Source organism: Trachypithecus francoisi, unplaced genomic scaffold (genome assembly GCF_009764315.1).
Source record: "Trachypithecus francoisi isolate TF-2019V2 unplaced genomic scaffold, Tfra_2.0 Lachesis_group6, whole genome shotgun sequence".
In the NCBI taxonomy this organism is placed as follows: Eukaryota; Metazoa; Chordata; class Mammalia; order Primates; family Cercopithecidae; genus Trachypithecus; species Trachypithecus francoisi.
This window is the reverse complement of record NW_022681471.1, coordinates 41,207,378-41,228,239: the sequence shown is the minus strand read 5'-3', so window position 1 is coordinate 41,228,239 and position 20,862 is coordinate 41,207,378. Positions and strand designations below refer to the sequence as shown.

Sequence of the window (20,862 nt, the reverse complement as noted above, 5' to 3'; positions counted from 1 at the left end):
ATGAGCATGGATTTATTTGCCATTTGTTTGTGTCCTCTCTTCTTTCATTGAGCAGTGGTTTGTAGTTCTCCTTAAAGAGGTCCTTCACGTTCCTTGTAAGTTATATTCCTAGGTATTTTATTCTCTTTGTAGCAATTATGAATGGAGTTCACTCATTATTTGGCTCTTTGCTTGTCTGTTATTGGTGTATAGGAGTGCTTGTGATTTTTGCACACTGATTTTGTATCCTGAGACTTTGCTGAAGTTTCTTATCAGCTTCAGGAGATTTTGGGCTGAGAGGATGGGGTTTTCTAAATATACAATCATGTCATCTGCAAACAGAGACATTTGACATCCTCTCTTCCTATTGAATACTCTTTATTTCTTTCTCTTGCCTAATTGCCCCGGCCAGAACTTCCAATTCTATGTTGAATAGGAGTGATGACAGAGGGCCTTCTACCGTTTTTTGTCTGGGGAAAAATTCTCATCCTTGGGGGAGAAAAACGCAATAGCGTCTTTGTGCTTAATTGTAATATCATAGTGCCATCTGGTGACCATATGGAATGACTGCATTATCTGCAAGGGATTTCATGTCTAATAAAAATCTACAACTTGTAAATCTCTAGTGTGTTCTGGGTTAGTGTTATAGGGACAGACAGTGAGGGCTGGACTTGAGAACTGTTCTCCTGAGCTATCCTTTTGGAGATCCTTCCCCTGGTCAGGCACTTTTTCATGTCAGAAAGAAAAATAAGGATTTTCCCCTATACCCACCCTAAGATGGGCAGATGGCAGTTTTTATAAGCAAATGAGTGAAGTCTTCACACATCCCTTTGGCTCTAAGGAAGATGCTGGGAAAGGGTAGTTGGTATTTTGTCTTTTGAGAGATCTGCCCTTAAAAAATTTGGCTGCTGTGCCTATGGCCTCGAGTCCAATCCCAAATAGGAGTTTCAAACTCAAGTAACTCCGAATAGCACCCAGCTGTCCCTAAATATGAAATAAAGGCCCCTCTTCATTCTTCCAACTACCCCAGCATGCAAAGAACTGTACCATCAGAGTGTAGCCAGGGCCTTTGAATCCATCACACTTTTACTTGGGCTCAGATTTCATGAAGTACTCCAGCCCCACCTCCAGTGGCTTTGAAACAAGTCTTAACAGATGTTCACTCTTGCCATCCATCCCATGCCATCAATTCAAGTCAAGACTGGTCAATGTATTGAATATGAACTTTATTGTGATTTGGTTTATGTAAGGCAGTGTAGTGAAGGCACTGCAGAAGTTAAACAGGCTGGAAAACATGGTAAAAAATGAGCGAGCTAAAAATGAATGCTTGCTGGACTAGGCTAAGTACTACAACTATGTTTCTTTTTCATCATTGCAGAAGCGTTGAAATATTGTTGAAGGTGGGGGTTTGGGGTGGAATTAGGGAAGGCTTCATGGAGGAGGTGGCATTTATACTGGGCCTTGAAGGAGGGGCAGAACATTGATAGGTTAAGATGGAGGGAAGAACATTTCATAATGACTGACTCTAGAGAAAATTCTGTAGAAGTACTGAAAAATGAGAGGGCAAACACCCCCAGCGAGTGAAGCATCCCAACTGAGAGAAAAGTCTGAGGAGTCTGGGCTGGGACCAAAGTCTCAAGTCCCCAGATGGGGTCTTCAGTACAAATGATATTAGGAAGCACAGGACAATGGGCTTGTTTGTAAACCTAGCAGCAGCGAGAGGTTTCACATTGCAGTCAGGGGCCCCAAACTGGCTGTAGTATGTCTGGGTGAATTCTCTCATCTTTTAGGTGTGTATGGTAGTTACTTATCTTTCCTCTTGCCCACTGACTGCCTAAACGGTAGTTCGTGCGCGCCCATGTGCGCGTGTGTGAGTGTAGGTGTGTGTAGATGGGTGGGGGACCGAGGCTTTGTCTCCCACTGCAGCTTCTTTCACTTTTCCTTCTTGTGGCACACAGCTGGCTTCCATTGAGCTGAAGCTCAGGCCCTTCTCACTGTCTAGGACTCATTGAACTCCAGCTCTTGATTAAGCACCTAGGAAGCTTTCTCAACATGAAGGCAAAATTTACTGTGGGGGGTGACTTGGTTGAGGGCAGGACTACACTTTCCGGAGGTGGTGATGGTGGTGAGTGGTGGTGGTGGTGGTGGTGGTGGTGGTGGTTGTGGTTGGTGGTGGTGGCAGTGGTGACTGTAAGGGTTGGGGACTTAAGCCGGCTCTGGCTGCTGGGTGAAATGCTGCTGGGAAATCTATAGTGTTCAGTCAGGAGCTAGGATGTCAGGCTAGACCAGCTTGGCCTTGATCAGCCCTCCTCCTTCCTCAACATGCCCTACAGGGGAGATATATCGAACAACTGAAAACATCACAGACATCTGTAGGGAGTTCAGCCTCTTGTTATTGTCCTGCTTGAATCTCACCCCCGGAAGCCCCAGAGATCCTTTCTTGGCAAACGTGTATGATGTCTAGATAGGACTGTCGCCTCCCCATGTCCAGCTGCTGGAGGTATATAGGTTATGTCGCTACTGATGCTACTTGGATTGGGAAGTATGGGGAATTTATCAGAAGAGAGGAAAAGTTGATTATCGTGAATCTCATTCTTTCTAGAGATTGTGAATCTTAACTAAGACCTGGCACCTGACAGAAAATAAAAGGGTGGCAAGCTTTGTCAGGATTCTCTGGGATTGGAGATTTAGAGCTCAGTGAGATCATCGCTGGAAATAACCTTGAAACTGATGTGGCCTTGCTTGACTTTGGCAGTTGGACCACCCTTCTTACGCAGGTACAGAGACTTCAGATCACGGCAGTCGCTGGGGTCAGCATCCAGAGTAACCTGCCCCAAGAACTGATCACAGAATTTTCGGCTGTTCCAGACCTGGAAAGACAAATGAAGGGAGTGAAGATGAGCAGCCCTCAGTGAGATTAACCTTTGCCCAGTGACATCCAGATCTAATGCTGAGCTTCAAAAGATTTGTTTTAAAACCAAGAGACCATTCTGTCCTTTCCTGATAGCCCATCAGCTGAGGGAAGGATATCTCAAAGAATATAGGTGAAAAGCCAGAAAACGGAATCTCCGGTTTGTTCTTGACCTGTGGGATGGTTACCTAAAGGCTGCTGGTCGGGCGTATTAAGTCAGAAAAACTGCCAGACTGCAGTGATTCATCCTGACCTAGCCATGTTGAGGGTCCTCTGAACTGTCATATGCTTCCCTCCATGGGATTCTATGATACGTGTGTTAACATGTGTACTGGTGAGCATGTGGGCTTTTGCCCACAATTAAATAAATGGAAGAGAGGAGATTTAGGATGGATGGTAATAAGAAAGTCAGTGTCCATGCTTGGTGAGAAGAGTTTTTGAGTATAATACAAACCAAAAAATATGATAATTCTTACTCTGCATCCTAAACATATATAAGGTACTTGGGATCATCTAGTATCTGGTACAGAGTATGAGCCTTTCTGGGGACCCCTGTACACACTCTTACCTGTACTATAATAGGAATGTCAGTGGTCCTTCTGTAGAAAATGGCCTGGGTGTCAAAAATGGCATGAACTGTATTCTTCTGGACAGGAGAACGGACTTCCTCCTTTCCACATTTGATGACCAAATATGGGTTTACAGCTGGAACAAAGTGACATGTTTTTAACACAGCAATTAAAGTTCCTTTTCTAGATAGACAAGAAGGTATCTCAGTAAGCCAGTCCTGGGACTTTCAGCATAGCACCTGAGCCCCGGAATGACTGAGATTCAACACTTTTATTCCCACTTCCCTTTCCTTTTCCATATTTTGTATAGGAATATGAAAATGAATCTATTGTAGGCCTTGCCTGAAGTTGACATCCCATCCTCTGCCATGATTGCCATCCATTCCCAACTTCTCTAGACTGAAAATATTGCTGGAGAAAATCATTTGTGATCATATTTTCTAACTTATGTGCTATAAATGCAACTGAATTTTGCTTTCCCAGACATTCCTGCCATTCTTACTTTCATTGGCATACTTCTTCTCCAGGTCCTCAGCACTATGAACAGTGATCTGAGTAACTACTTTCGGGTAGCCACGAGCCAAGTTCCAGCAGGACATTTTGGGCATGTCCAGAGTCAGTTCCCTAGAACATCAAAAATAAAATATTTTCATCATATGATAAACATCCTTTGATGAAATAAGTCCACCAAAGCAGACATCATTGCTGAAAAGCATGAGACATTGTATGACTTAGCCCATTCTTCCTCAGATATGGCTTATATATATTTTGAGCATGCTTTCCTTTCTCCTTTTTTTAAGGGCCAGGAGATAAAGATCAAAGTAGGCAGGGCTGGGACAAAAAGGTGGCTTTGGTGACCCAGCACTCAGAACATAATAGAAGAGCAGGGAGGAGTGCCATCTGCTTAAGAAAAGAGGGTATCAGCCAGAAAACAGAAGACAAAATTTGATGTGGAAGAACTTAGACTATAGGCCTGTTCCTCTTTAAGGGTAGCCCAGAGCTCTAAAGTTCAGACCTTCACTGGGGAATTTCCCCCAACCCCCCTTTGAGAAATATTTTTACCACCATGATTTCAGTGAATTAAGTCTGATTTAAACAAGTTGTCCCATCGAACGTCTGAAGAAGGGAGATGGGTGAAGGGGTTCAGGATTGGAGGTAAAGCAAAGAACAGGGGTTTGAGGGCTTGCAAAGGAAACTGAACCTGAGCTGGACAGGCACTTCAGAGAAGATTCTCAGGAGAAACTCGCTGGTGCGACCATGCTGGAACATGGTTGGGACAAGCACATAGTTGCCCTTCTTCAGGTACTTGCTCAGAAATACTGTGCGAGTGTCAATATAGGTGGAAGTCCCAGCACGCTCCTGGATGTAGAGGTGGTGGAGGCGGAATTTGCGGTTCATCTCCACCTGGAAATGAAATAGGGTAAAATATTCAATTCCTCTCAAATCGTGGTTTTTGTATCCTCCGTTTTCTTTATCCTTAGGCCTTTCATTCTTCCCCTACCCCTAAATCATCCTAATTTTTACTTTGTTTGCCTTCATTCTCTCTGCTCCAAATTTTTACCTTGAAGAGCTCAAAGCCAATGATGTAATTGTCAGGTCTTCCCATTCGGCGGTAAGTGCGCAGGTCCTTCTGCTGCAGTGACATAATGACCTTGTGCCCATCCTCAGGCACGGTGAAGATGTACTAAGGGAAAGAGGCCACCAAAGAGGTGAGTTAGCATTCCCATTTCAGATGAGCCAGCTTAAATTTCAGAGAAGAAAGTTTGTCATTGGGAAGCAGAGCCTTGAGTTATTTTCTGGGCTTTGATATTGATCAGACAAGGTCTTGGATAATTCATTGACTTGCTAAGTGCATACCATTAATACTTGCTTCTTTCTATGTCATTCAGCATGTGTTGAGGGACAACTTTATTCTTAGCCTTTGATGCCAAAGAGGATATGCTTTGTTCTAATAAGTTATTGGTAAATTATTGTATTATTATTATTGTTATTATTATCCCCTTGTATTTAAATGCCATTTATAGAAAAAGTCTGGAATCCATAAAGGCAGAAAGGGTTTTCATTTGACTCAACCTGACACTACAGCATCACCCTGGGCTAGCCTCCTATTGCCAGCCAGACATACGGCCTGTGGAAGAGCTGGATCCACTTCCTTGGAGAATTGATGTTTTGCTACTGCCACTTTAAGGAAGCTACAAGCCTGTGTCAGACTTTCCAAACATCATCTGGGGAATCACGGTGCTATTAGGAGATAAAACTAAAAGGCATCAGATTTTCCTCTCTGTCTCTGTCTCTGTCTCCATTCCTCTCTCCCTTTAGAAGGAAACATAAAACAGCTATTCGGGAGGCTAAGGCAGAAGGATCCCTTGATCCCAGGAATTCAAGGGTGCAGTGAACTGTGATCCTGCCACTGCACTCTAGTCTGGGCAACAAAGTGAGATCCCATCTCTAAAATGACGGAAAGAAGGAAGGAAGGAAGGAAGGAAGGAAGGAAGGAAGGAAGGAAGGAAGGAAGGAAGGTAAGAAGAAAAAACAGATTCAGAACTAAGGCCCCTAAGTTCAATCCTGTACATACATATAGAGTGAAGCCATTTTCCCAGCTTAGTATATGTGCCTAATACTTGAAACATTTCCAGAGTTGTAAATGGAGGTGAGGTGGTGTGTGGCGGGGGAGATAGGAGATTTCTTTTCTTTAGGAACAATTAAAATGGAAAGGGTGGAAGAGCAGTATGAGTTAGGTGAATCAGCCCACTAGTCTCGGTATTCTCCTAAATGCCTGACCAATGAGATCCATGGAAAGAAAAGACACACCCGTGTCCAGTGAGACAGCAATACAGGCAGAATTCTTGTTTTCTATGCGTTAGCTCATCAGCACATTTTGAGATGAAACCATCCAGGTTATTATAGATTCAGGCTTTAGATGTTTGGGTTTTTTACTCTGGACTTGACCCTGCTGTGTCACCTGGAATAGCACTGTAATGGGAGATGGATGGGATGGAGTCATTGACAGGGCAATGATTCAAATCCTGGGAAAAATGACCCGGATCTAGATGATAAAATGGAGGCATAATAATGGGGTTCAAAAGAGTCATCTGCATTAGAAAGAGGAAGAATATAGTAAATGTGCACCCCAGAGAACAGCTGGGCAGTAAAGCGAAATGAGGAAGAATTGAGAGAACATCTCAAAGCAGATCTTCTCTCTCCAATGTGGGACCATCACAAGGAAGCAGGGATTGTCAAAGAGCCATACCAGGCGATATGGCCAGAAGAGAGGCAGCCAGAGGAGGTGATTCAGATTTGATAATGCTGCCAAAGTCTGTCTCTGCAAAAAGGCATAGTCTGCTGTGGTTTACAAGCACCTGAGACAATCCCTAGGGATCCTGGTTGATGAATATTACACGATAACTGCAAATGGAAGACTTGATGCTAAAGAAATACTCCAGAGATGACCAAAGCAAGATCTGAGTTCCTATTGACTGGATAACTTTGAGGCAAATAAAGTAATTGACTCAAACCTGGGGATTCTGCAGGAAGGTATCACGGTTGTTATAGCAGCCTCCTGAGCGGTTCATCAGGGGATCATCATCCACAGTCCAGCATCCCAACACCGATTCCAGCTCCTTTCGGCCAAAAATAGGGTTGTTCACATTGCGACAGACATTCAGTTTGTGAAAGTTGCGGCAAAAGTCCTCCAAGCTCATCCTGAATGGAAGGAGCACAGGAAAAAGATAAAGATGATATTTAATACTTAACACTGTAGTTTCATGTGGAAGCCCCAATTCCCTTACTGCAGAAACCACTCCTCACCAAAACTCTCCATCATCAGACATAACAAGCCCCAGGTTTTTGCGATCTCCTGCAGTCAGTTGCTGCCACTCTTCAGAACTGAAAGCAAATAGAAAGAAAGGAAAAAAAAGATAAACCATTATGTTTGCCATTGACTTCTTGTAGTAAGCAGGATGCCAGAGAAACAGAACGCAGGAAAATCAGTCCTGCTTTATTTCATCTATGGCTGGGTCACAGACCCCATGCCTGACAAGAGCCCACAGATGTCACTGAGCACTGAGAGCACACTAGCAGTCTGGAGGGATGGGTCTGGGAGAACTACAGGGCTTTGGAGATGTAGCTGTGAAAGTGGAATGCAACTCACATTTCACTCCAGGGGCCACTCCATTCCTGTCTTCCCAAGGGGTTTCTCAGGCGAATCATATACAGCTTCTCAGCACTGAAGACTTCCACAAGTCTCTCTCCAAGACGAATTTTGCGAATATCAGTCATGGTGTAGGTATGGCCCTTCAGCAGACCCCAATCAGTTTCAACTTCTTGCTCCTCCTGATTGGGAGACTGAGATCAAAGAAAGATATATAAAGGCACAGGAACTGGGAGACCCAGTCCTGACCCCCCTTCTTCATTAATTGGCTTAACCCAGTAGGATTGAAGCTAGTTCTCACACAGATGGAAATTTCATCCTGACACCCAACTTGAAACAAAAGCCGTAGAGAAAAAGAAATAAAGAATGTAATATAACAACTCAAACAAGTCAGATTCAGACTATCCACTGTAGTACATTAATATGAACTGGCATAAAATTTGATGGGGCAGATTCATTTATTGAACAAGCAGACATAACCTCAAGATCTAGAAGCAGAGACAGGAGGAATAATTTAGCAGAGACTACTGACACCAGCCTGGATGCTGCATTGGTTCCACGTGGAATGACTGGTACAAAAGGATAAAAAATTAAAGCACCTCAACTTCTACACCAGGACAAAATGTGTATCTTAGCTTTCCAAGTACCATTAATAGTTTTTCATGGGTCTTTGGGTTAAGGGCGAATTTCCCTACTAAATTTTGTAGTCTCTTCTGCCAGGAATGAGTATACAGTGGTTGTTTTTCATGAGTACAAACCTCAATGGAACAGCAGATCAGACCACCTTTGGTAAATGTTTTGTACAGTTCTCCGAATAGCTTGTACTTCTCCTCAACAAGCTCAGTGTATCTTCCTTTCTGCATGTCAACAGTTTCAGCCAATGTGCCCGTGAAGTCCACAATAATATCAGTGATGGTCAAACCATCCAGGGCCTCATAACAGCCTAGCAGCCTGAGGGCAAGTATGCAAGGTTATCTTTGTAAAATTGTTTTTCCAGGTCAAGAACATCATACTCTAAAGAATCAGAACATTCCCTGCCTAGACTTTACCAGATGGCTTTTCTCTAGGTATGAAATGAGATATTTTTTGAAATTGTATTCAGAAATTTCTAGGCTTAGGCTATGTTGATCAAGAACAATCTATGCAAAAACTTCTTTCTATGGGGAGATATTAGATAAAGAAAAAACGAAGTGATAATGCCATGTGATCTGCAGATAGCAGCAGGAAAGGATACCCGGGAGCAGGTAAGAGTTTAAATGGAGACAAGAACCTCTAATTTCTCTCTCATCTAAGATTTCTGACAGCCAGGCCCAAGTGCAAAACAATGCCTTGGTTCTGACTGACATCTTACCCAACTTAAACTCCAGGGTTGGGCTGGGAGAGAATGAGCTCCCAAAGACAAATGCGGCTTTCCTTTCCTCATGTACCCTGACAGCAGACTAGTCAATCCCCTCCTTACTTTGCATAAGCTTTTTCCAGCAGAGCATTCCAAAACTCATTCATGGAGGTGGAAAAAGAGAAGACCAGATCTCCATTAATGGTGGGCAACAAGTCATCAATCACCACTTCAGTCCATTCTCCAAAATGCCAGAAACGAAAGCGAATATCCCAGCATATTTATCTGTTTTTGAGGGTCCCACTCCTGTTCCTTATGGTTAGGAATTGTCTAGAAATGCAAGAACATTTAATCAAGTGTTATTCACCAGACCACATCCAGAAACTGAAATGACAATTACTCCTGGCAAATCCACATGACAACAGGAAGCAAGCCACATACACCTGGTTTGAGTCTGGATTGGAAAATCCTAGGTATAGCATTTTGCCCACAACTTCTGCTTCCTCAGATCAGTTTGGCTGAGGATGATATCACCACTCCTGTCTAAATGCACACAGGAGAACACAGTGTGGCTGGGACAACCAGTCAGTGGTTAAATGCTTTCCACAAATAATCTATAAACTAGATGTTGAGAAGCGGACGACATAAACATATTCATGATTGCATGTTTAAAATGCAAGGCATTCTAAAAAGCAAAACCAATCAAAATCAAGGCCCATTGTAGTTTGTTTTTTAAATATCCATTCTAGAGATTTTATATCAATTCTATTGAATATGGATTTAATTTGCATTTTGAATAAAATCATGTTTAGGAAATTTTTTTATATAACAGCTACACATTAATATTCTAAAATTATTTTTTTGAGGAAAATGTTTTAACTTTGTCCCAAGTCAAGTTAATACTTCATTGCCTCGAACTCTACCTGAATGCTAAAGGAATTTTTGTACTATTAATAATTTATTAGAACCTTTTCAAAGTCCTACTTCTGTCTTTCTCACCTTTTCTGTTATTAATATGTATCAGTGACTCCCTGGTTTCTACTGACTTTATATCCCAGTAGGTACAACGTAATATGCAGAGATACTGAGTCAATGCACGGCAAATGATAACCAAAGATTTCAATGAGCATATATGACAAAGCAAGTAGAGTAAAATGTTAATGGCAGAATCTAGGTGGGTATATGAGTGTTCACTATAAAATTCTTTCAACTTTTCTGTGTTTGCAAAACTTCTTATAATGAAAACTTCTTATAATGAAATGGAGAGAAGTCGCCTAGTTAATACCTCTACTTTCAAGAAATACAACAATCTAAGAAAGTTATGAGCTGATTTTTTCCTAAAGTTATTAAAGAAGACAAGAAAGTGGAAACTGAATGAGGTCCCACAGGAGGGATAATACCTTTGTCCAATGAGACTCCTGAACAGCCAAACAGGAAAATGCAGAAACCATTGGCTTGTGCCCCAGTCTCCCTTGGGTCAGCTGGTGGTTGCTAATGTTGCCCACAATCAGACGGGGGTCATCACAGATGTCCTATGAATACAATAATTGGTTATATGAGAGTCTGGGAAGAGTTTCGTAAGAGTCACTGTGAGCTGAACTAGGCAGGACAGCCTTCATAGAGGAGATAAGGTTAGAGTTGAAAAATGAGTAGACTTTCCATAGGTGGGTTGAAAGGAAGACTGAGGGGATTATAAGGAAAGCCAAAAAACAGTTGATCATCTTGCCCCATGTTTGGAAGTGGCAGGAGAAATGAAAGGAGGGGGTGTGACGAGATTGGGTGCCATGCGGTGGTGAGGGCTCTTAGACATAGCTATCATTGGGGTTTGGGAGAGTTTTCACCACAGTAGTGACCTTTCAAAAAAAAATAATAACTAGGAATTAGTACATTACACTCTGATCCTATTTTGCCAGGATGAGATTTTCTGAAGCACCTGTGTTTGGAAGGGAGGTTGTATTAAAGAGACAAGGTCTAATGAAGGTTAACGTTAATTCTTCTCCTTCTCTAGGAAAATCAGTTAGGAGACCTTATAGGAAGCCCTTTTCTAACATAAAGCAAAAGCACAGTGGTCTCCATAGCAACCAGATTTTTCTACATTTTTTGATGAATATAGATGACAGCAGCATTAATAGCAAGTGGTAATAAACCACTCACAGGAACACTTCAATCGACCCTCTTCCCAGTGAAGGTCCTGAGGGAATCTGGGCAGAGTGGGGGCAGTATTTGTTTGGAATGTATGCATGTATCTTCCCCCCAACATATTAACTGTGCATTTGCCCTGGGAGTAAGAAAATGACACCTAAATAATACAATTATAACATAAAGTGATAGGGCACAGTAGAGTCATTTTCTTTTTTTTTTTGAGACGGAGTCTCGCTCTGTCGCCCAGGCTGGAGTGCAGTGGCCGGATCTCAGCTCACTGCAAGCTCCGCCTCCCGGGTTCACGCCATTCTCCTGCCTCAGCCTCCTGAGCAGCTGGGACTACAGGCACCCACCACCACGCCCGGCTAGTTTTTGTATTTTTTAGTAGAGACGGGGTTTCACTGTGTTAGCCAGGATGATCTCGATCTCCTGACCTCGTGATCCGCCCGTCTCGGCCTCCCAAAGTGCTGGGATTACAGGCTTGAGCCACCGCGCCCGGCCAGTAGAGTCATTTTCAAAGCATAATTCGTGTCTAAAGGAAGAATCCCCATAATTCTTCTGATCATAGTCAGAATAGGATTCACAGTGGTGTTAACACTGGAGTTGACTAGAATTAGACAGTTGGACAAGAGAGGGGTACAGTGGCATAACAGGTAGAGAGAAAGGCATGGGCAAAGGCATTGTGGCATACATGACACTGCATGGTTGAAGACATAATTGGGTGACTCAGAGTACCAGCATTTGCAGAGTTCAAAGGCAGGAAATACCAATGCATTCTTGACTAGATCGAGAAAGCTTCACGAGGAGGCCATTGACCGGTACCTTGACATTCTGCTTACGCAGCAGAAATAAATCCTTGTCTCAAATGGAATCTAGACATATATCCTTTTAAAAAGTATTAGAGGCAGCTATATTTTTCTGGTCCTCAAATCTCTTTTTTTAATGGCCATAATTCTCCTTGATGAAGGGTCTGGTCTACAGAATGAAACATTCCATATATTCTTTAAAAACCAAAATAACTCTGGAAAGAAATAGGCAGGCATTCTATTTCTTGTCTAAAGACAAGTCCAAGTTGGAGATTAATTGGGCATCCCTCTGCCAAAAGGAGATGGCTAGATGGGTTGTCAGCTTTGGATTCTCAGGTCTTTTTTTTTTAGATGCATGCCTGGTAGCTCACAACTACTTTTTGTTTTAGGAGAATTTTCTATCTTAAAAAATAAGGCCCAGCACTTTGGGAGGCCGAGACGGGCGGATCACGAGGTCAGGAGATCGAGACCATCCTGGCGAACACTGTGAAACCCCGTCTCTACTAAAAAAAATACAAAAACCTAGCCGGGCGAGGTGGCGGGCGTCTGTAGTCCCAGCTACTCGGGAGGCTGAGGCAGGAGAATGGCGTGAACCCGGGAGGCGGAGCTTGCAGTGAGCTGAGATCCGGCCACTGCACTCCAGCCCCGGCGACAGAGCAAGACTCCGTCTCAAAAAAAAAAAAAAAAAAAAAATATTTTTTATGAGTTGCAAACTGCATTTGTTTTCACTTGTTGAACATAGAGCAGGTATGTTGAGTGAGTCAAACCCTGATGTTCTTTTTCTTCTCATTGTTTTTTGCCTTTTCTAAAATGAAACTAAGCACAGTTTTTCCTCCCCAGGTCAGGTGTTTTCATTTTATTTGGAGCAAGATGTCAAAGTATAAAATAATTTCTTTGACCTAGATAATACATATCATAGTTTCCTAACATGGAAAAACAATAAAGTGAACACTGATATATGAAAAAATGTGCTTTTAGACTAGTAAGACAAATTATTTGCTAGTTTTATGTAGAGTTGTTAGTGGTTGGAGATACACTACGGTGTCTTGAATTTCCATAAGATTTTCATTTCACAATAGGTATCTAGGCTTAGCCAACACTTTTGGCATGTCAACTTCTATTGAAGACATAAAGGGTCACATAAGTGAGCAAAAAGACATATAAACAGAATTCAAATTGAGGAATGGTGTAATTATTCTGTTGTAGACCCAAGATGGATATGATTATTATATATTATATGTGTGTTGTCTATGTATATATATGTATGTACATATAATATATATATTAAAAGCTGTGTCAAATTCATGAAAGAATGTAAGTTTGGGACCCCTCCCCACCATGTTCCATTTCCTTTTATAAACTGGCCCATTCTCCAGGTATGCTTTACCCCTCTTCATACACGACAGCTATTTAACAATAGATTTAAAACATGACAAGTTAACAGTCATAGAATGTCAAAACTGGAATGAATTTTGGAGACTAGTAAAGCTTATCTTTCACATGAGGAAGCAAGCTCAGAGAGGGGCAATAACTTGCTACTCTGATCATCTAGCTAGTCAGCAGGAGACCTAGGCCTAAAGTTTTTTTTATTTTTCAGAACCACATATGGCTAGAGAATAAAACTCAAGACCTCAGTCGTCCATCCCTGTGCCTTTAGGCTCAACAATAGCCACCACATAAAGGATGATATTGTGCAACTCCTCAGGGACAGAGATGCTACCACCTCTTTCAGTCATTCATCCCAATGTTTTATGCCTCTGCTTAAAACCTACCTAAACACTCTTCACTCTCTTGGAAAACTTACTTACCTCTTAGCTTTTGGTTCCAGGATAAATATCACTAATAGGTCTTAGTCTGCTCATTTAAATTCACTAAATATGAATCAATCTCTTACTATATGTAAATATCGTGATATGAAACCTGGGAAGCAAATCCTTTATTAAGCCATATCTTCTGTCTCTTTAAGGAAGTGAGGCATTAAAAGACTAGAAAGTAGCCAAGGATTTAGAAAGGGTAAATGGTAATAAGCCAATGCAAATCCAGCAGCCAAACAGACTATTTGGTGACAAATTTGAAAACAACAAAATGACTGGTTGTTGACTTCTTCCCTAGTTTTGGACACACGAGTATCTTCCTGTTGGGGTTAAGGATGTAAGACTTGAGAAATTTTTCTGTAACTCAAAGCTGAGATGCAGAGTGCAGATGGGACATTTCAGCTTGAGCCGTGCTGGAGAGGTAGGAATGGGGTTGGAGGAGAGGTCACAGCACACATATTCACAATATTTGGGTGGCTTAGCAGCGAGGAGGGATGCTGAGCCCCTAATGGTTCCCAGCTGTGTTGGCACAGTTGAAGTGATCCTTGAACTGGGCTGTTTGTCACGGCAAAATGATTTCTTAGGAAGAAACACACAACTAGGAAGTTAGTACCAAGAGTAAAGCTGAAATGGTCCCCACATGACCCCGCCTCTGAGCCAAAACCTTCCATTAAGCAAAGCAGCTTCTCTAGGAAGTATGTTCTCTTAGCTTAGTCTTAAGGGACTTCTCATTGTCCTTACTTCATCCTCCTTCCCAGAGACCTCTGAGCGGGAGGGGGCATACAGTTACAAGTCCTGTAGCCCTGCACAAGGCACTTTATGTGACTCCCTTTGCACCGACCACATCCAAATTCAGCATTTTTTTTTTTACACAGGTGAAATTTACTGACAATAAACATGGAGGTCCAGGGTAAACCGCAGGAACCACAGTAAAATGAAAAGCTGCCCAGAAAACCAGCAGCCAGAAGAGTGGAAACACTTTTGACCAAGTGCTACGTGCAGTCTAGCAGTAGTGAGGGGGTACGAGTGTGGACATCTACAAGTGAGGCCAGCCCTGCAGTAGGTACATTAGGAATAAGTCCAGGGTCTGAATAATCCCAGAAGGCTCAGGGGCTAATTTGCACAGAACTGCTACTCAGGAATGGAGGGTTTTGTGAGCTAGTCCAAGTAGCTGTTATCTTACTTAGAAAGTTGAACCATCCCCCAAATGGAGCATTTATAGGTGGACTTAGGCTCGAGGACCAATGTTGCACCAGCCTCTCAAGGAGTCTACTTTTCCTAATGGGGAGTTTCAATTCTGCATGAAGATTTGGTTATCAGTAAAATATTCTCTTCCTTCCTAACCCATCCAAGGAAAACTCAATATGGATAATAGAATAGGATCTTAGGCCCAACTTCCACCTCCAAACTAGGCCACCAATCACTATGTAATCATTTTCCCACTTAACCTTCAGAATTCTGCTAGGAGACTCAAGGCATAGATCCCAAACTGCTTTTTGGGGAATAATTTGTGTATCTATGCAATGGAATACTGTTCAGCAATAAGATGGAATAAACTGATACGTGCCACAACATGGGTGACTCTTGAAAACATTATGCTAAGAAAAAGAAGCCAGTTACTTTCATGATTCCATTTTAAGTGAAATGTACGGAATAGGCAGTTCTGGATAGAAACCAAAAGTACATTAGTGGTTGGCTGCAGCAGGGGGTGGGGGTAGGGTGGAGGGATTACTCCTTTCAAATGTACACAAGGGATCTTATTGAAGTGATGCAACTCTTCTACAACTGGGTTGTGGTAATGTTTGCACAACTTTAAATTTATTAAAAATCATTGCTTTGTACACTTAAAACAGGTGAGTTTCACAATATATAAATTGCACTTCGATAAAGCTGTTAAAGTTTGTTAATGCATAATTTAAAATAAATAGGACAGTTGGAGAGAAAGACTATGGGCCTATTCAACTGTCTTCAATTGTGTAAACAGTGGAAAACACTTAGGACTACTCACATGGGGTGATATAGTCTCTGGGAAGAAAAGGAAATTCTTGAACAGACTAGGCCAAAACTACTATACCGAGATGTTGCATTCAGCTGGTGGTTGGAAATTTCTATTAGCACAGAGGGAAAAGTGTTTCTTTTTTTACAGTTCCCTCACATGCCATCTATCACCCAAGCCTGTATATTCTGCTTTTAATGTCTCCCCTCATCTGCCTTTCCCTTCCATTTCTACTATCATAATTTTAATCCAGAGCCTCATCACCCTCCCACTCTCAACCAGACAATGTAATAAAATGGCCCCAGGGGAATGTATTCTCAAAGGGAAGACTAGGCAACAGCAATGGTAGCAAGGTTGAACTTAAAACTTGACAGAAGAGCTGACAGATCTTGTGCAGGAGTCCTTTTTTCCTCCACAGTTGACAGTGCAAATTCCCATGAGGCTTTACTCCTTTTTAGTCAGGGATTGGATGTGTCTGATTTTAAGACACTATTGTAGGTAGATATGAGTCAGTAAGGAAAAAAGCCAGAGGTGGGTAGGAGGGGAGAGTGGCTGGAGGGAGCTGGAGAAGAGATTTTCTGTGGGAATTTGGCAGGCAGATTTCAGCCAAAAAATCCAACTGGCAGTCTTATGATCACACTGTAACTCAGTATAAGTTAGATCTTATAATTTATGAAGACTATATATGTTGAGCTCCAGGAGGATAGAAAAGTCCTGGAGCACATGGTCTCAGGCAATATACCTGTGTACTCAGAAAACTAGGACAACAGCTGAGGCCAATGGACAGCTGGATAAATTAAGAACTTTCCTCTGGAGGGTATGGGCAGATGATATGGCATTGAACAATTTGCAAAACACTCAGAATTCCTGCCATCTGAAGAGGCTCCTTAAAACACAGCAAGGAAGTGGCAAGTGGGAGTAGGGGAACTCAATCCTGCCCAAGAATGGGAGGGTGGCCCAGGCTGAGAGGGGCAGAGCTTGACTGGAGTCAGTCTGTTAAACTATCAGTGGTGTTTGCAGGCATGGAGGATTATGAAGGCAAAAGCCTTCAACACGAGAAAGGAAAAAGACAGAAAATATGAGGTTAATCGTGTTGCTTCCATTTTGGAGACTTCAGAAAAGAGCCCCAGTTAAGTGTGCAGCTACATGGCATGCCAAGGGACAAGATGTCTGTAAATTTCACTGCAAACCGGGATCTCAACCTTGCCAATGAGGCGGGGGAGGCCAACGACTCATCTGGTCTTCCTGAGCCAATTCAGAGAGGCCCAGCTCTGTCTCTCAGCTTTCCTGATGAGAGGCCAGAGAACTTTGACGTGGTTCTTGACCACAGGCTTGGCCTCCACTCTGGCTGGGAAGGAATCCACAGCTTTTCGAGGAGGCTCAGATGGTGGTCCAGAACCTTGTTTTTTTCTCCTACTCCCCACAAAAGGCCCCTTCCCCGACCATTCCAATCTATGGTAAACTCCCCTTCTTCAAAAATTCTACATGATTTACTGTCCATGTGCCTGAAAATAGCATTTCATACATCCAACATTCATTTCTTTTTTAACTCTTTGATAGCTCAATATCCATCTCCCCAACTAGAATGGGAGTGCCTCACCACAGGCCATGTCTGTGTCTTGCACCAAGGCTGGCGTAGAGTAGGTGTTCAGTAAATATTTCTCTAGTGACCCTCCCTTTGGGCTTAATAAGACTAAGCAAACACCATGCTCTCAAACAGGAGAGTGTGGAACAATTAATGAAAGTGTGACATCAACACAGTGAAGAGGAATGTGAGAACTGACTGGAGGGAAGCTACTTATTTTGGTAAAAACAGGAGACACAAACAACTAACTCTATCTCCCTGATATGACAGCAGGATAGAGTGAAAACTCATGCAGGCTGTGCAGTCAAACCCGGATGAAAATCCTAGCTTGTTAGCAGTCTGACCCTGAGCAAATACTTACCTTCTCTTAAAGACACAGTTTCTTTCTATATAAAGATATATAATGGGCATGTATCTGCTGGTATTTTTTAAACTTGGAAAACAGAATTGCATCAAAGTAACTTTTAACATGCCTACTTTGCTAAGCCATGGTAAATAAGGGTGAAATAAAATAATGTACCTCAAACACAGTATCTGGCCCATGGTAGGCATGTCGTGACTGTTGATTCTTTTTCCTACCCATCCCCACTGTTCAGCCTCTCTCTCTGATTTTCTCTCACTTTAGAAGGGGTATTGTTTGCTTTAGAGGCAAAATGCCATGGTTGTTAAGACTTTTTCCTTCCCTGCTAATCCATCTAGGATTCAATCCACAGAATTTGGAGGATGAAGGCAAAGGACAATGGGCTGAGCCAAGATAGAGGGGGAAGGATGTGTCTAAAGACAGCCAGTACAGGAAACACTGTCTGCTTGGTGCACATCTGGGGAATGGCTTCATGTTGGCTTGCAATTTTGCTGCCCACCGGATTCCCTCCCACCTCCTCCATCTCACCCCTACCTATTATCCTTTTTCTCTTCTGTGTCTTCAACCTCTTCTTCTTTATCATCTACTTCTTAGCCTATAAATATGTTCAAGTCTGTCCTATTTCAGAAAGACACCTACCCAATACACCTCTCTTAATTTCCTGCTTCGTTTTTAGCTACTTTTGCCGTATTGACGTCTTTTCCTTCATATCCAAGCATCAGAAAAGAGGGATGCCCCTCATTTATCACCGTCCATTCATAAGAGTGGATCCCAGAAAATGTATCTCTATTTTCTCTATGTATTTTTGCAAAATAAAAAAAGCCTGTCTGCATACCAAAGTATTGGTTAGTGAATTCTGCTCATTTCCTAGATTTTTCTTGCAGGTCAGCTAAGTGATGCGCTGGAATGTCAATAACTCCAGACACAGAAAGGCAGGAGGAGTGTAATTTTCCTTCAGACAGAGCGAGTTTCTCCCAGTCTCATACTTTCAATGGTTGTCATTCTTTATAGGCAAAAACTAAGAGATGTTCTTTGAGTTGCATAGAAAACAAGTCTTGATGTAACCGGTGTATCTTGCCACCACATGGTAGCAACGTGCATAAACTGAAGTAGCTCTTGGCATAACTCCATTTAGGAATTTAAGCTGTGGAAATTACAACTAAAAGTGATAGTTGGTGAAAGGGTTACCTGAAGGAGCAAACATTGAGATGATGCCTGAGATGCTTCTATAATAGCACACAGAAAGAACCTCATTAAATAGGACCTGAATGTCTTCAGGATATTATGAAGGTCCAAGAACTTGCATTTCACAATGCCTATATACCCATCACCTACATTGAGAAGGAGCTTAGGTACAATATCCTTCTATCCAGTTATACCCTTTAGATATAGCAAGGTTGCAATTTATTCTCCAGACTCCATCATCCTATTGTTTTATACATTGAGCTCCTGCTCACGTAGGGCTAGTGAAAGGGTTCTGAAACTTGCTTTAGAGACACAACATACAGATGATGCACAGAGAACCGCAACAGCTATTAATAGTTACTACTAATAGGTGGTGAAAGACCTACAATTCTACTTGAAGCCCACTTGTCCAGTTGTGGGATGATACAGGTGACAGTGTCCATAGAGCAGCAAAGAACACTTCTCGCCCCCATGAAAAATTCATCTTTTCTTTTAAAATTCATCTCATTTATGCTTACTGTATAAGGAGTTTTTGTCCTCACTGGTCTAAAATTACGTTTAAATTGTTATGATAGGTAACTCAGTAAAGAGGCAAGAGCATAGTTGCTTTTCGAGTTACCATATTTACTCAAATGAACTTCCAAAAGAAAGTAAGAATGGCATCTCTCTCTCTTTTTTGTACAGAAATATTCATAGCATCTTTATGTGTAACAGTAAAAAATACTAGAACCAACCCCAATGCCCTTTAGTAGGTGAGTAGATGAACAAATTTTGGCATATCCATATCATAAATTACTACTCACCAGTAAAAACAAAACAACTATTGATACACAGAACACCTTGATTGGATCTTAGATTAATTTGCTTAAGGTTAAATAGCTAATCTCAAAAAGGTACAGCATATCTTTTTTTGTTGTGTTTTCTAAGTAAATCTGTCAAAATTTGACTAAAGTTCGGGACTCCAAGCTAGAACCAGGAGCGCAGATCCACGGAACTTTCATTATAAAGTTTTCTTTATGTGAGGTGATAAATACGTTAACTTGATTGTGGTAATTATTTCACAATGTATATGTATATCAAAACATCACATTGAACACCATAACATACACAATATTTATTTGTTAATTATATTTTAATAAAGCTGAAGAAAGAGAGAGGAAAGAAAGAAAGACAGAAAGAAAGAAAGACAGAAAGAAAGAAAGAAAGAAAGAGAGAGAAAGACAGACAGAAAGAGAGAGAGAGAGAAAGAAAGAAAGAAAGAAAGAAGAAAGAAAGAGTAAGAAAGAAAGAAAGAAACTTAACTTCTAAATTGGTCTACACAGTAGACCTTGTAAGTGAAACAGTGGATCAAGTAGAGGTATGATGAAGGAGGTCAAGGAGAGAGAACGTGTAAAATAGAAAGTTACCTGGGGACGTTTCCACACCACCTTTCCAGGAAGCAGTCGATTATAGAAAAGAGAATCATTCTCAGGCAGAAATGTTGGATCACAGAAAAGTCTACTGTCTTTGACGCATTCCTGCTTCAGTTCCTGGTATTTCTGGTTTTTGAAGAGCTTCAGAGGAGGACCCATAGTGTTGAACTATGCCTAGAATGAGGAAAATTGTTGTCTTTGAAGGAAGAATTTCTCAGGTCTTTTAAGGGTTATCTGAGATTACACAAACAGCCGTCATCCCAGTGACTTCTTCCCAGAGCTAGGCACTTCTAGTTTGGATTTAAAGGAAACGTCACCATTTTCAAAGAAAGAAGGGTCCACGCTCAGCAACTAATTAGTATGGGGCCTTGGGTAAGGCACCTAACCATTTTGGGTCTCAGTTTCTTTATCTGTCAAATGGGGCAATATGGGTCTTAATCTTATGGGAAAAAAATCAATAATAAAAGTGAAGATTGTGAGTTAAACGTGATTCATTATAATTTAAAGAGAAGTCTTCCATTTATACCAGCAGGGAGTAGTTCAAGGCAAAGCACAACTTGAAGATAAGGGAAAAAATCATTTTACTATAGTCAGAATAAGTTAGTGCCCTGGAGAG

The 20,862-nt window shown here is 41.7% G+C and overlaps 1 protein-coding gene across 1 annotated transcript; it reads right to left on the bottom strand.

The window, feature by feature from the left end:
- Positions 1-2,210: 2,210 nt before the first annotated feature.
- On the bottom strand, positions 2,211-20,405 carry CAPN6 (calpain 6). The gene is given in 14 exon segments (XM_033201297.1): positions 2,211-2,849; positions 3,459-3,595; positions 3,962-4,083; positions 4,661-4,863; positions 5,021-5,143; positions 6,975-7,161; positions 7,267-7,344; positions 7,610-7,803; positions 8,368-8,560; positions 9,069-9,210; positions 9,213-9,239; positions 9,242-9,275; positions 10,346-10,477; positions 20,241-20,405. Coding segments are annotated over 14 exon segments (1,920 nt in total). The 3' UTR covers positions 2,211-2,666.
- Between the last annotated feature and the right edge of the window lie 457 nt (positions 20,406-20,862).